The sequence below is a fragment of the Belonocnema kinseyi genome, chromosome 3 (assembly GCF_010883055.1).
Source record: "Belonocnema kinseyi isolate 2016_QV_RU_SX_M_011 chromosome 3, B_treatae_v1, whole genome shotgun sequence".
NCBI classification, from domain to species: domain Eukaryota; kingdom Metazoa; phylum Arthropoda; class Insecta; order Hymenoptera; family Cynipidae; genus Belonocnema; species Belonocnema kinseyi.
This window is the reverse complement of record NC_046659.1, coordinates 97,224,507-97,241,571: the sequence shown is the minus strand read 5'-3', so window position 1 is coordinate 97,241,571 and position 17,065 is coordinate 97,224,507. Positions and strand designations below refer to the sequence as shown.

At 28.3% G+C, this 17,065-nt stretch overlaps 2 protein-coding genes across 2 annotated transcripts in view; one reads left to right on the top strand and one right to left on the bottom strand.

Moving 5' to 3' along the window:
* Window positions 1-115: 115 nt before the first annotated feature.
* LOC117170195 (dysbindin protein homolog) lies at window positions 116-10,416 on the bottom strand. Its single transcript, XM_033356786.1, has 5 exons — window positions 10,025-10,416; window positions 7,233-7,522; window positions 3,311-3,466; window positions 3,073-3,213; window positions 116-326 (listed from the first exon to the last, which is right to left on the bottom strand). Exons 1-5 carry the CDS (start codon window positions 10,078-10,080, stop codon window positions 238-240), a joined length of 732 nt encoding a protein of 243 aa, XP_033212677.1. The 5' UTR covers window positions 10,081-10,416; the 3' UTR covers window positions 116-237.
* Window positions 10,417-11,182: 766 nt separating this feature from the next.
* Window positions 11,183-17,065, top strand: part of LOC117169942 — a 32,991-nt gene continuing 27,108 nt past the window's right edge. Inside the window, exons 1-3 of the mRNA XM_033356452.1 lie at window positions 11,183-11,481; window positions 11,742-12,013; window positions 14,083-14,255. Coding sequence (XP_033212343.1) covers window positions 11,344-11,481; window positions 11,742-12,013; window positions 14,083-14,255 — 583 coding nt within the window. The 5' untranslated portion in view covers window positions 11,183-11,343. The remainder of the gene's footprint in view (window positions 11,482-11,741; window positions 12,014-14,082; window positions 14,256-17,065) is intronic.

Here is a 17,065-nt window from a genome sequence, read left to right as displayed (position 1 = left end):
ATATTTATTCCTAATTCGTACATCATGTACAAATATAAAAGGTTTCATTCTCGTAATGTGTATAGATTAATAAAAATAAACATGTTTTTTTTTCACATAATGGAAGGTTTGCTCACCTAATTTCTATTTGTCCGATATTCAGTCAATCATCGTTCAATCCTGGAAAGCTTTTTATGTTTTCGCATAACAAGGGAATTGACCGAAATTATTTTTTTATTATCATCAAACAGTTATTAATTAACTTCTCAAAAATGCGTCAAAGTCCGAAGAATCCGTTTCCAGCACGATCTCGTCTAAAGACGGACCTTCAGTTGATCTGGAAGTCTCTGAAAAAGAAAGAAAGCTTATCACAGCTAGCCTCGATTAGGTTCAGCCCAAAAGTACTTGTACATCCAGTCTAATTTTTTCTGAAAAAGACCCCGAATATGAATAGCAGATCATAGTCGAAAATTGTTCCACTTTCTAAAATATGTTAAAATATACTGTTACTAGATTTGTATTTTGTGTTTCTAAACACACTTTCGATGATAACAGTAAGATTTTTAAGCATAAAAGTGAATACAAACTAATGTTTATTTCTATTATTGAAGAAACATCATTTTTAACGATTAAAAATCAAATTTCTTCTCGAAAACGACGCAGAATATAAATAGCAGATCATAGTTGAAAATTGTTCACCTTTCTAAAATATGTTAAAATATACTGTTACTAGATTTTTATTTTCTGTTTTACGCCACTTTTCCCAACAACAAAAAATAGACTAAAACGACAAGTATTTTAACGAACTACAACATTATAATTTTTAATGTTTGCTTTTAGTTCAATAAAAATTTGAAGAACATGCTGGATAAGAATATTAAAGTTTCTAAACTTCAAACTAAAGAAAAATTCATTTTTATTTCTAAAATTGAAGAAAAATAATTTTTAACGATTACAAAACTCATTTTTTTCGAAAAAGCCGAAAAATGTGAAAAGTAATTCATAATAATACATTTTTCTACATCCTCAAATCTATAAAAGTATACACCTACCAGATGTTTATCTAGTTTGTTGTAAATAATTTGAAAAATTGACAAAAATAGACTAAAATATCATTTACTTTAACATTGTTGCTGGACTAGAAACAAACAAATCGACTTTTTCTATTTTTCTTTTAATTTATTAAAATAAACAGGATAAACATTAGGTAAGAGTATATTTTTATAGATTTCAGAAAGTGGAATAATTTTGAAATATGAGCTACTATACACATTTTGCGTAGTTTTCGAGAAAAATGAGATTTTTAATCGTTAAAAATGAAAAAATAGTTTTTCTCCAAAACGCGTAGTACGATTTTTTCATTCTTGGCCTAAAATAACCAAGGAGAATCCCCAAAGCACATAAAAAAGAGAAACTTGATGTGCAAGCACTTTTCGGTTGAATTTAATCGAAGCTAGCCGTCTTTAGTCTTATTTCTAAGTTTATCTTAGAAGTTTAAAGAGACTGGAACGCAGAAATTAGGTAAAAAGTTTAATTTGCTATGTTAATTTTTTTTTATTTTAGTGGTTAAAAAATCATAAAAATTCGTCAAATTAAAGTTTTTAGGCTGTAGAATGGAGATAAAAATAAAAATTGTTATGTTATAGTTTTCTTTTTTTGTTTCTATAAGTGATCAAAAATAAGGAAAATGAGGAAGATTTTTTATTTATACCTCTATATTCACACAAATGAAATTAATAAATGGATAAGTTTGCAATTTATGCAAGCCTTTTAAAGTTCCAAAAGCTATTATTGTGTAAATTTTAAATTTAATTAATAGAAGTGCTCTTTTATACTTCCTTATAATTTGATAAAATTTTTTATAAAAGTTCTAAATTTAATTTCTTTTACCAAGGTTGTTACAGAATTTGGTTTCTAAGTTCTAGATATTTTGCAGGGGTTTTCAGCAAAATTAGAGACTTTTAGTGGAAGAGAAAAATATAATTCAAGGAGAATAATTGAATAACATGAAACGTACTAAACTCTGATGTGAAATATTCACAAAAATAAAGAAAATTTTTGAGAATTAATTCCTATTTCAGTATTATCAATCAAATTAATAAATTTCTCAAAACCAAGAAAAATTTGATTTTGAAATGTTTTAAAATTTGAAGAATTTCTACATACTTTCAATTATTTAAGCATAAATAAGCTGCCAATTTCACTGATGCCCATATCTTAATAATTATTTTATAATAAAGGGATTGATCCCGTCTTTTATATTCTTTTATATTTCACATGCATTTTGAACATAAGTTGCTGGACATTGAGCATTTTGTTAATTAAAACGTGTTTTTAATTTGGAATGTTTTATAGTTTCTAGTTCTTTTTTGTAAATTTAACTGCTTGAAAGTCGAAAATTTTCAATTTTCTGTTTCGTTTAATTCCAACTTCATTCTTTTCCAAACTCGAATATGTTTTCATTGAATTCTTATAATTGGGAAAGAATTCTAATTTGAACTATTTTCAAATAACATAAAACTTGGAAAGTTTCTATATTAATAATATATGATTTTTTTACTTTTATTCTTAAAGATATTCACATTTGAATATTTTTAAATTTGGAATTTATTTATTTTTAAATTGTTCAATTCTAAGATATTTTACTCATGAATGCTTCCAATTTGATATTTTATACTTATGAATGTATTTAAATGAAATGGTTAATTTTAAAACTCTTTTAATTTAGAATGTATAGTTAATTTATAAATACTTTGAAACAGTACGATTGAAATATGAATTATTACTAGAAAATCGTAGCATTAGTAGATTTTTTTCAAAATAGTGACAAAATAGTAGTATCCCTAAAAAAATGCCAAATATTGTCAATAGTTTGAGTCCATGTACTGAATTATATTTTTTTGAAAATTTTATTAAATAACTTCTGGTCTCTCAGAATGGAAATTGTTAAAAACATGATTCTTAATTTCATTCTATATTAATTCAATTCAGGAGAGTTCCGATGAAACATAAAACAGATTTTTTTTAAACAAAACTGGAGTTTAAAGTAGATCGCTAAGAAGATGAAGGAAATTTCAAAATGTCAATACATACTTGGAATGGAGCCGGTCGCTTTATACTGATTTAATTCTTCTTTGAAAGCCTCTTCGAAAGTTGCTTGTCTTTCACGCAACGTTCTTTGTTGCTTAAGTTCATGCTTCAATATTTTTTCAGAATGCTCGCTCGCTAATTTAGCTGAAATAATAATTACAGTAAGAGAAATACAAAATTATTTTCATGTAGGTATTTATATTTATGTAAATTATACTTGAGTATTGTACGTTACAATTACCTCGAGCGGAATTTAATTCAGATACTTTATTCTCCTTGTAGAGAGTTAATTGAAACCTATGGTCCACTTGTCTGTTTTGCAAGTCCAACATTTCGTTTAGATCTTCAAGCTCGAAAAGAGCGTGTTCAACCTCTTCAAACATTTCATGTAATGTGCCTGCGTCGTGAGTAAATTGTAAGTTAAAAGAAAAATAATTTTAATCTTAGACGAGGCCTGAGATTCTTGTGTGTAATTTTTGTTAGGTTAACATTTTTTCCGGAGTTCGTAAAATTTTCAACGTGTTCATAACCTACAGCTGTGTGCATTACACATTTAGGAAAGAATATTACAGGAAATTCAATATAAAAAAGGCTGAATTATTGAAAAAAGTGATTGACTTATTTATTTAACATAGTATTTCAAATTATTAAAAGGGATTTATACATATTTCGATAATTTCAAGGGTTATTAAAGAACATATACAATTTAAAAAACTCTTAAGACCTTAAAAGATTCTAAAGAATTTAAAAAAATTAAAAAGAAACGTCAAAGAATATTAAGTTTTTCGAAAGATTTGCATGAACATATTTCAAAAGATTTCACAAGATTTAAGAGATTTTGTAGGATCTCCAATTATTCCAAAGAATTTCAAGAGATTTTAAAAATTTCGATGGATTTAAAAGATTTCTGTGAATTTTCCAAAGATTTTAGGCTTGATTTTAGAGATTTTGTAGATAAATAAAATATAAATTAAATGCAATAAAATTTCTAAGAATCCTTAGAGATCCAGACATTTAAGGGAATTAAATGTATTTTGAAGAATTTCACAAGATTAAAAGAATTTTATTGAACGTCCAAGCATTTACAACATTTCTAAAGATTTGGACGGGGTTTTTAAAGAGAAATTTAATTAATAAGTTTCAATTAATTTACATTCAAAGGATTTAAAATTATTTCTACTTAATTTAATTGATTCTTACGATTATATATATATTTATAAAGTTTAAAGGATTCCAAAGAATTTCAAGAGATTTAAAACATATCAAGGAATGTTAAAGAATTCAGTACCATTTCCAAAGGTTCTAAGGGATTTTAAAGAATTTTACAAGGTTTAAGAGATTTTATAGGACCTTCAATTATTTCAAAGGATTTACAGGATTTTAAAAGATTCTAAAGATTTTAAGCTATTTTAACAGATTCAAAAGAATTTTAAGATATTCGTAAAACGGCAAGGAAATCAAGAAATTTTGAAGGATGTACAAATCATGTATGTTAAATTTTAAGGTATTTATAGAGAACTTTAAAAAATAAATGAAATCTCAAGCTTTTATGGGACCCCTCATTATTTCAAAGGATTTGGAGAATTTTGAAATCTTTTAACAACTTTTAAACAATTTCCATAGATTTAGAAAATCTTAAAAGATTTTAAATATTCGTGCAGGACTTCCAAAGGTTTTAAGCTCAACTTTAAGGTGTTTCAAGAGATTCTGGGGATTTGAACGGTAATTTTTTTGAGAATTTTCATGCATAAGTTTGGTTTAATCTATATTAAAATATATTTTAATGGATTTTTAGGCATTCCAACACATTTCTAGAAAAGTTTCGGGAATAAAATAAATTTTATTTCAAGGGATTTTGATTGATTTCAACGGCTTCAAGGAATACAAAAGAAATTAAAAACGTGTACAGGGTTTTAAAGATTTTAAGTTATTTTAAAAGATACATTTCAAGGAATTTAAAAGAATTTTACATCATTTAAGGGATTCGATAGGATCTCCAAGTATTTCCAAGATTTTAAGGGATTTTATAAACTTCAAGGAATTTCTAAAAAACTCTAGGAAATGTATTTAACTTATTTTATTTTCAAGGTATTTTATATGATTTTAAAGATTACTATTTCAACGATTTTAAAGGAATTTAAAAGGGGTTTAAAAGATTTCAAGGGACTTCTATGAATTTTTAAAAGATTGCAAAGATTTTAATAACTTAGAAAATATTTCCAAATACATCAAGGGATTTCAACGAAATTTCAAGCGATTTAAAAGATATGAAGGGAATTCAGCTATTTTTGCTCTTTAAAGTTTATTTGTACCGAATCGCTATTTTTGTGTATCGCATACTTCCATATGAGATTATAAATGGTGTGAACAAAATCGTTCCTTTGTAGTTTTTATATAATGAATCTCCTTCAATTCCGAAAAAATTATAGAAAAAACATAATAGACCAATACAGATTTTCCCATTATATTTTTTCGTAAGGGAACATCCTGCATAAGAATGGTTTTTGACAATTTTAGACGCTTCACCTATCATAAGGATTAATAATATTTTTCATGACCCCCCCCCCCCCTCGCACACTATATTATATTTTTTACTCAATATATCCAAAATTTATCAATTATTTTTAAAGTAAACGAGATTCCATGGAATTTCAAACTATTTGAAATATTTTAGGTGATTTGAAAGTATTTCAATAGATTTAAAGGGATTTAAAGGCATTTCCGAGGACAATAAATTATTCTAAAGAATTACAACATTTGTTTCAAATGATTTAACGCAATTTCAAATTTTTCAAATTTGAATTAATCATCATTTTTGCTAATTTCAGTCAGTGACTGAATTCTAGCTATGCATCAGTTACTCTTTACAGATAAATCAGTAAAACTGACTAATTATTCAGTAGAAATAAAGAATCGATCGATGAAGTCACTGATTTAAACTAGTAAAATTTGTTTCTCTGTTATAACTGATTCAAAATTAGATAGCTGGATTTTCAAACACTATAAAAGGATTTTGAAGATTTCAAGGAATTTCATAAGATTTCGAAATATTTTACGGAATTTCACGCATTTTAAACGATTTTTAGAGCTTTTCAGAGATTTTTCACAGATTTTCAAGGATTATTCGGGTGTTTAAGAGATTTCAAAATAAGACACGGGATTTTTAAAGTACCTAAAAGGATTTTATATGGTGTCAAAGTATTTAAACGGATTTTTAAGAACATAAGGAGTTTTTAATAGGTTTTCAAAACATGCAAGGAAGTTAAAGAGATTTTATAATATTTTAGAAAATCTAAAAAAATTGCAAAAATTTGAAACTACTATAAGGAATTTTAACGAATTTAAACAAATTGAAATGGGTTTTAATAACTTTACGAGATTTTAAACGATTTTAAATTTCCAAAGATTATCCACGGATTTCATAAGATTTCAAAAGGTTTGTGAATATTATAAAGGATGGTGAGGAATTTTGAGGATTTTAAATAGATTTAAAAGATTTGATTTATAATGAAATTTAATATATTGTAAGGTATTTCAAGAGATTCGGAAGGATATTCAAGATATTAAAAAAATGCAGGAAATTTTAAAGGGGTTTAAAAGATTTCAGGGCATCTTTTAAGATTTTGAAATATTTTATGGAATTTAAATTATTTTAACCGATTTTGAAAGATTATAAGGAGTTTTCACGGATTTCAAAGGATTACCAAGGAATATGTATGGGATTTTTGAACATATCAAGCAACTAAGGATCAGCACAGTTTTTAAATGGTTTCAACAGTTTCAAAGAATTTGTAAACGATTACAAAAAATTAAGGGATTTATCAATTTTTTAAAACGAATGCACGAGATTTTAAAAGATTGGAAAGAGTTCCAGGGACTCCACAAGATTTCACTAAAGGTGTACACCAGATTTCAAAAATAATGAACTCCTCAATTCTATAATGATTGGACGCATGTTGTATAAAATATTGCACAACAAAAAATAAATAAAACCATTAATTATGTGTTTAATAGTATCAAAAGTAGTTTTTGCAGACAAAACAGGTGTTATTTAGATTTTTTGTAATAATTAGAAGGAGGTAAGTATTTCCGGATCTATTCATTTTTTTTTTTATAATCTCAGGCTTGTTTAAAACTTACGGCAAAAATAAATGTGATCGTACCTATTTGGTTCATAAGGTTTTTTATCGTGTCATTAACTTTTGGTATCACCGACAATGTGTTATTTAGGCAAAATATGCTTTTCCACTCGTGTTCTAACTTTTCGTGAATCGCAGCAACGATAGAATCGACATCTTGTGCGTTTCTGGCATTTTCTTCTGCCAGCTCATGCAACTCGTTCCACTGTAATTGATATCGATGCAGGATATCTGCCCCTGCATTGTAATTTACATTTCTAATATTTTCAGGTTTCTTCGACTTTGCGGATTCTGAAATTGTTAAACCTCGAATGCTGAAAAAAATTGCAGTTTCATTTTAGACAGTTATAAAACTTCAATTATTTAGGGAATTACTTCAACTGTACGAATACAAATGTTTCGAGATTTAGGGGGTTTCTAATTTTTTTTAACTGGTACCTATACCTACGTTAAAGCGAAGTCATCTCCCAAATATAAACATACTGGAATTTTTAAATTTAAATTGTTCAAAATGGTACAAGTCTAAATTAAAATCCCTTATGGATAAATAATATGTTAAAACAGAGTAGTTTAAAATTGGAAAATGCCATTCGAACATCAATCAAAATCACTTGTTTTACATCATTTCAATCATTCAAAACTTTATAAGTTAAAAAAGAGAGCCTTTTATTACTTGACTGACTATACTGTACTCAAAATAGCAGCTTCTTTACATACTTATTTAAAAGAAAACAAATGCGAATTAAAAGCCTTAATAATTGAAAACAAGTTTAAATTGAAAAAATTTCAAGAATAACTTCAATTACACTTGATAAATTCCGGAATTTCATTTAAACCAGCGTTTAAGATTCAAGAATTAGTCATTGGTTTAAATTTAAGTGTTTAGTCTTGTACATTTTTGGTTTTAAATTTGTAGTGAAGACTTAGACGCTAAAACTTTTAGGAACATTTTTAACGAAAATGTTTAGTTTTATTTTGCTAAAAATTTCATTATTTAAAAAAAAAATTAAATTAAAACGTTTTAGAATTCGAAACCATTAGAGAGATCCGTTTAAATTTTGTAAGAAAAATTTAAAGTTTGGAAGTTTAAAACTATCAACACTGTTTTAAACCTATAAACTTTAAATTGTTAAGCAGATACATTTTTAATCTTAACTTGGAAGAAGAAACTTTACTTAGCTTCAGATTTTAAGAATCATCAAAATAACGATTTAAGTATTTGAAAATATATCAATTAATACTATAAAATCTGAATGCTGTTAGGAATTTGGACAATTGCATTTTCCAGAAAAAAGGAAATTTCTACCAAAAGATATGAATTTCCAATTAAAGTGTTGAATTTGTAATCAAGAAAGAAAATAAATTGTTGAATTTTCTACAAAATTATTGACTTTTCATCACGAAAATATGAATTCTCAACAAAAAGTTTATTTACAAACAAACGGTCGAATTTTCAACCCAAAGAGACGAATTTTTAACAACAAAAAAGGATGAATTCTCAACGAAAAATTCAATAGTTAATATTTCAACCAAATAAGGCTTTAATTTTGAAACGAACCCAGTTGAATCCACAACAAAAACAATTTAGTTTTCAACCAAGCAATTTCGTTTTTCAAGAAAAAAAAAATTCTACCCAAAAAGATGAATTTTCAATAAAAGTGTTGAGTTTTTCACAAAATAATTGACTATTCAGCACAAAAAAATGAATTCTCAATACAAGTTAATTTTCAACCAAATAGTTGAATTATTAACCCAAAAAGGCTGATTTTCAACAACAAAAAAAAAACTTTCAATGAAAAACGTAATAGTTTATATTTCAACCGAGCAAGACTCTAATGTTCAATAAAAAACAGTTGAAGTCTCAACAAAAACAGATTAATTTTCGACCATACAAATGCATTTAAAAAAATGGAAATTTCTTCTTAGATATATTTTTTCAATAAAAGTTTTCAACTCTCAATCAAAAAAGATTTTTCGATCAAGAAAGACAACAAATTGTTGAATATTCTACAAAATAGCTGACTTTTCACCAAGAAAATATGAATTATTCTCAACAAAAACTTAATTTTAAACCAAACAGTTGGATTTTCTAACAAAATGATTGAATTTTCAGCAAAACAGTTGAATTTTGAACTAAAAGAAACGAATTTTCAACTAAAAAATATAAATTTTTTACGAAAAATGTAATATTTGGTATTTCAACCGAACAAGACTCTAATTTTAAATCTAAAACAGTTGAATCCTCAAACAAAATAGATTAATTTTCGACCAACCAATTGCATTTTTCACACAAAAAAAGGAAATTTCTACTTAAAGAGATATTTTTTCAATAAAAGTCTTCAACTTTCAATGATGCAAGATTTTTCAATTAAGAAAGAAAACAAATTGTTGAATATTCTACAAAATAGTTCACTTTTCAACAAGAAAATATGCATTATTCTCAACAAAAAATTTAATTTACAATCGAATATTTTAAATTTCTACAAAAAATTAACAAGCGAATTAAATTTAATATTAATAAATATTATGAAGTTTTAAATATAATATTATTACACCCTGAAAGTTTCATTAACCCTTTTTTTTAAGAATCAGCTATACGAATTTATTCAGTTTTCTGAGAACTTCAAAACAAAACAAAAAAATAAAAACTGTATACTACAATTATAATCAAAATATAGTTTTTACAGCAACATGGCATTGCTAACATTATATTTCGTAAATTTTTTCGCTAATTGGACAAAGTTTCTTCACGTTAGTGTAAATTTAGCTACATTGTATTTTTTTTGTATAGAAAAACCAATTAAACATAAACAAACCTTGCAGATATTCCTTCCTGAACAGAATGAAACTTGTCACGTAATGTTCCAAACATGATTGTCTGTAAAAAATCTATCTGACTCACAAATAGTAAATATTTATCGTAATTAATTGAATATTTTTAACTTAATAAATATATTGATATAGTGTAACTGCTGGAACCGCTGAATCTTCAAAACATAACGAAGAGGTTAAGGAACCCACAATTATATCGTTCCTTTTTTACGAATATCACTGATTCCAATATCTACATTTTAAAACATTTTTTATAAATGCTAATAAAACTATTTCAATCAGTGTGTAAGACGTTTATCAATGTATCAAATGAATAATATCAGTGGTATCAAATAGCTCAAATAACAATAAATGTCAGCATTGCATAATATAAAAAAAAAAACATTGTAAAGACGAGTTCACAAAAAAACACATTCAAGTTTAGCAGACGACACACATGCCATAAAGTGTTTTCATTGGACACTTTTCATTTTGAATCTATTCATTCCGAAAGACATCATTGGTTGAGATCATTTGAACTTTCCGCAAACTCCGCATCACGTTTAGCGGAAAATTCAAATTTAAATCACTATTTTAAAAAAATGCAATGTGATCATTGACATTTTTTTAAATATAGTTTCGTAATTCACCAAATAAATCGATATTGGGTATTTCAAACATCTATTGAAAGTTTTTTTGTCTAAAAACTTTGAATCTTTATATTTTCAGTATCAGCGTCCCTGATTGAAATTATGTACACATTGGTGACATAAGACTATTAATTATAAAGTTTGTAAACGTTTAAAAGAATGTCTAGTCGAATCAACTACAAATTTTTCAGAAAATTATAAAATTATAGTTAAAAACAGAAGGCTGTTCAATGAAATAATTAAAACGAAATTAAACATAAATATGCGTTCTCTTCAGTTTTTAACTTTTTTGAAAAGCAATACTTTTGACTAAATATATAAAAAACACACAACAAAAAACTAAAAGGCATTATTGATCATGGGGTTTAATAGAAAAATATTTTTAAAAATTGTAGATGCTTGTAATGTGAAATTGGCGATGTACAAATTAATTTTTGAGTCTGCGATTCTCCCTCATTTGTTTAATCTTTTGTGTCATTTCAATCGGAAAACGTTGTCCATAAGGCTGTGTCTTTTGAAGTTTTTATACATTTTTTAAATTAATTTAAGACACACAAAGAATTAAGTTAATAGTTTATTTAATTATTTAATTTTAAGAAGAATGTGCATTTCATCTTTCTAGAATTTAAGCTTGTTTAGTTGTTCGTAGAAAAATATTGTAGGATGTTTAGATAATGGTATCTTCAGTTTCGTCTCATGATGACGATCTTTTAAGCAGCGCTTTCGCAAATATCAGTTTGATTGCGGATAAAGCTTGGGCCTACGACCCGGAAGATTTGTATCGAAAGCTGAACCAATCCCTGTGGGTTCAGGTAGGACTTCCCATTTATTTTATGGGGTGAGTTAATTAAGTCGGCAACTCTTAATTATTCAGCTGGCCCTACACAAAGTCTGGGTGTAGAAAATAACTAAGAGGGTAAAAAAATTTCAATTCCTCACCGGAAAACGTTTTAAAAATATTAAAAGTTGGAACATTTTATCAGGAATTAATTCATACAGCAGATGAAAATAATTGCATTAAAATTAGATAATCTCAGCTAGAATGCATTAATTGAATATTTTCTATTTACAGATTTGTAAGCTAAGTGTGCAGCATTCTAAGAATGGAAACTCGCAGATTAAACGAGTACGTGACGTTATTCCTGGATCTAGATTGGCTCTATATGGAAATTTCGAGTACGATGAAGAACGAGAAAAAAATTACAAATCTGAGGAAAATTTTAGGATTGAACATTGCGTTGGAACTCAAAGAGTTGGAGTACCAGAACCTTGGATGTTACAAGAAGTTGAGGAGTACTTCACCCGGTTAAGTCGACAAGTATCTGCAGCCACGCATGATGAACAGTCGGTGTCCTAAACCAATAAAATAAATTCATACCTCTGGAGGTTCCATTTCTTTAATTTTTTTAATTAAACCACTCATTGGAATTTAGGAAAATTTGTTTAAGAAATGATTCCTCAATTCGAGATGAGCATACTTAAAATACTTCATAAGATATGAAAAAATGTTGAAAATATTATGGAAAATTCTTTCAATGACTCCGTGAAAAATGAGAGACCAACAAAAATATAATATTTAATAATGAAGTACGGCGACCACTAAAAACACTGGAATAACTCACGCAGTGCGTCAGAAAAACGCATTAGAGTGAGCCGAAAAATAACTTTTTTCGTGTAGCGGATTCTAATAGAGCGTAAAAGTTGTATTTGCCCAATAGTAGTTAGCCCTGAAAATTATTGTCCGATCGGAGATCGATGAATGGATTTAAAAATTAAAATTTTGGAAAATTTGAAAAAAATTCCTATCGACAAAAAATTAAGTCAAATTTGTTGTAGGTAAAGTTTTTAGTAATGAATAATAATATAAAATTTGACTGTACTTTTTTTTTAATTTTACATGTGTTTGGAATTTCTTCAGTAGCCCGCTAAGAAACATGCCTTTGTTTTGTTTACATGATAAAAAAATTTTCTGGTTTAAAAATGATGAATTTGGCTTTTTTGAATATTTTTTAGATCATGCACACCACGAATTTTTTTATATGATAGCAAAAGGATGACATGCTCCTTCGAATCAAGCTAACAGATTTGAAGCACGAAATATTTGAACTTGTTAAATTTTCCAAGGTATATCGAAAAAATTGATTGATACTTTTAAAACCTTTAAAGTTCTTAAAAATTTTATTCTTTAAATTCTCTAATAATATACGTTTTTTCAAAATTTTACATTTTGTAAGAAAATTTTCAAATCTTTTAATTGTAAGTTTTTTTAAATCTGTTATAAAGTATATAACCTTCTAAATATCTTTTTAAATTATTAGAATTTTTTCTAAGAATTAAAAAAAAACCTTAAAATCTTACAAGTTTAAAATGAATTTCGGAAATTTTTTAAAATCTCTAAAACGTTCAAAGTTCTTAGAAATCTTCGACCACTTTTTTTATATCTTCAAAAATGTATATTTTGTATATTTGCGATATATTTGATAACATAACTTTCTCTAAATTGATAGATGTCAAATTAACTTTCAAATGAGCCCAACGACTTTAACAAAAATAGTTAAAACAGGCACCGAGTGCCTACAAGGCAGGGTTTCGTAGTTTATGTGCTTATATTTTTGGACCTATGTCAATTTTTGGCCCTATGTCTATATTCGGTCATGGTTAAATTTTGGGAATGACAATTTTGGTCGCTATGTAAGTTTTGGGTCCTATATAAACTTTGGGCCATATGTCTGTTTTGAACCCTGCACCAAATTTGGGACCTATGTAAGTTTTGGGCCTTATGTCAATTTTGGGCCCTATGTCTATTTTGAGCCTGTCTCAAGTTTCTGCCCGGGACTATGAAACCTTAAAATCCTTTCCTTTTTTCGAACGTATTAAGAAAGTTCTGAGTTCAAATTTTGTTTTATAATTTTCAATTTTATATTATTATTTATTAGGCTCTTCACTTGGGGTGATCGCTAGAGAAATTGATCAGCAGCCTGGGTCGGAACAGTGTTGCGGAACATTATCTCCCTTCCTCGCCGAGTGAGTCACGCTTACCCCGAAAGGGAAATGGTTTAATGGTGTAATAAAAAGTGTACCTATAAAAAATGCAACATAAGTTTAGACCCACAGGGATTTTTTTTAATTTTCCAAAATTTTAATTTTCAAATCCATACACAGAACAGAAGATATTATCCGATCGAACTACAATTTGGAGGGTTTAATACTTTTGGACAAATACAACTTTTATCAATTAATATATAATCCGCTACTTGAAAAAAGGGGGAGTTACGCCTTTTTAAAAGGCACTCCATGGGTTACTCGAGTCTCTTTAGTAGCCATCGAGTATTTTAAATACAAGTTCGTCTCGACCTGAATTTGCGAAAATTTTGTACATCTCTCGTAATTCAATATCCATTATGATTGCGAAGTTTTGTCTTGAGAAGACCGCAATACGGAAGAATGAAAAATAATGGAATCGACATTATAGTCAAGGAAAAGGAAGAGGCTTTGCTAAAGAGGAGTAATATCACGACTCCAGTTACTCTAGTTGGAAATCACGATGGAAGGGATTCTACAGAACGCCCATATAATTTGAATAAGGGTGAGCTTTTACTATACATATAAGTTCCATATAATTAAATCGATTTTTTACCCCCCGGAAAAAGATTGCAAAAAACAGATATCTGTTTGCAGAAGTGATTTCAGAACCTGATTTTGATAAACGAGTTAACTAAATCTACATTTTTAACTGGTTTTGCTTCCACAATTCATGTAAGGCATTCTAAAAAGGCAACTCTTGTAAACTTTTGTGAAAACTTTTACAACCTTTTAAAAACTTGTTTAAAGTTCTTCAACTTTCCTGGAACTTGGAACTTTCCTAGTTCCTGCTTTGATGTTGCTATATTTAATAATCAATATTTAGAAATGTAGAAGTATCTGAATCTATTGATTGCATTTTTATTTATTTACTTTTTACAAAATCTGTATTCTATGATAAGAATTCTTTACCCATAGAGGTCGTTCAAAAACTACGTCTCACTGCTAATTGGGTGAAGGAATAATAGATTTTTGACGATTTGTGAGACGGGGGTGATGTTCTTACGCGAAATGTGACATTACACATGGAAAATATAAATATGATTAACGATTTTTTGAAACGTTTTAACACTGTGCGTCCCGAGATATTTTTGAAAAAAGTTCCAAAAATCGTGTTTGCGTAGACTGACCTGCCCCATTGCATTTTAGAGCAAAAGTTTTAACACCAAAATTAAACTAGAGGAAATTCTGAAAAATTTGAGGGCAGAAAAAAAACCTTCTATCTTCAATAGTTGCTTAGTTATGGTCCTTCAAAGAACCCGCAATTTTTGGAAAAAAGAGGCGAGAAAATCCAATTCTCACATTTTTATCTGTACTCTGGAACCTGTTAATTTTACAACAACAAAAATATTTTAAGTAATATATTTTAAGTCATAAGTTATAGCCTCACAAAGTTTACCGATTTTGACCTATTTTTCAGGGCAAATTACTCGTGTTCAGTTTGTTCAAAAAAATTCACTTCTCCGTGAAGCTACATAATTGGAGCAAGAGAAAAACTTGCAGGGCAGCCAATTCTGCGTAAATCTAAAAAAATATAATCTTATGGTGTTCATAGATCAAGAGTTATGACTTTAAAAAAAAAAACATAATTTTTTTGCTATTTTGAGCTATTTATAATCATAAAAGTTTTTTTAAAACTGCTCGTTTCGTATATATCTTACAGAAAAATCTCGAAAAAATAAATTATAGAGGACTAAATTCTGTAAAAGAAAAAAAAGTACATTGTTTTAACTCATATAGGTCACGAGTTATGACCATGAAACTTTGACCCTTTCCATTCGGAAGGCTCTATATGTACTGGAAAATGTACAGCGACCGTATTTGAGCATTTTGGTGGCAAGCAACAATAAATTGTTTAAATAATACGCTTTACTCCATCATGTGTGTGCATACTTAATGTATTGAAGGTTGAAAGTACCAACTCCCAGCAATCGCCACGGTCCCAGTAATCGTGAAACTTGGTTATAATTGGAATATATTATTAAAAATATATGTTAAAAGTAACAGTTAATGATAAAACCCAATTGTATTTAGCATTTTATAATAATGAATAGAAATTGCATTTATTCAAATGAAATGAAAAGCAGGAAACTTGCATCAAGATGACTGGGACTAAGGTCACGATTATTGGGACATTTACCTTACCACGTGTGGAAATAACCCCATTTGACATGTCGGGGACTATTTGGGCTTTTTGTTGTCAAAATTTCAGTCGGGGCCTCGTCGGTGGTTGGTCAGGGGCTGGTTGGGCCTTTTCGTTCATTAATTTCCGTGCGGGTAATCTTCAGGCTCTGGTTGGGTGCTAGTGGGGCTCTGGTCGGGTTATTCTTATGTTTGAGTTTTCGGCGAGGTCTTATCAATTGAGGTAATATCTAGAAAAGTGTAATGATTTTTTTATTCCAAAACACTAAGAATATATTTTAAAATAATTTTAAAAATTTTTTAGTTTTCAGAAGGGCCTGATATTACCATTTTTTCGTTTCCATAAGAAAAAGTTTGTACGTTCAAACACGACTTACGTATTTAAAATGTATTTTTTTCAAAGAAGTTCTCACCCAGTGGGCACAAAATTTGGCGACGTCTTTACGACATCGTTACGACATCTTCACGACATTTTTACGACATCCTATGTCCATGTCGTTAAGGTGTCTTTACGATATCGTAAATAAGTCGTGTGATCTGACGATGTCTTTACGATATGGCAAAGACACCGAAACGACATGGACATAGGATGTCGTAAAGATGTCGTAAAGATGTCGTAAAGATGTCGTAACGATATCGTAAAGACGTCGCCAAATTTTGTGCCCCCTGGACATTTATTACAAATATAATAAATTCTTTTTAAAAAAGTAAATACGATTCTCTCGAAGAAAATAGTCTTTACGATGATTTCCAAAGCCCGAGTATATATCGACTGTATTCTACTTTGCGAGTGTTGTTTCTTCAGATATGCTTACAAAGAAATATAAGGCACTGCAGCAAAGTATAACACAGTTGATATAAACACTCTGTTTTGGAAATATTCGTTAAAACTACTCACTAAAAAATTGTGGAAAATTCCCTAAAATTTAGGAAATTAGATAATACCTACAATTTTTGGGGAAATTTCCCTAAACTTGGGGTAACGTATACGAAAGTTTTGGAATATTCCCTACAATTTGGGGAATTTACTGATTCCCACTAAATTTAGGTAATCGTTCCAAAACTTATGTGTAATTGTGGGTCCGGATGCAATAAGGGCACATAAAATTTTTTCGTGCGAAAACGAAGTCCCCTGGAGGCTTTAGAAAAAATGTTCGAATTTTAATTTTCAAA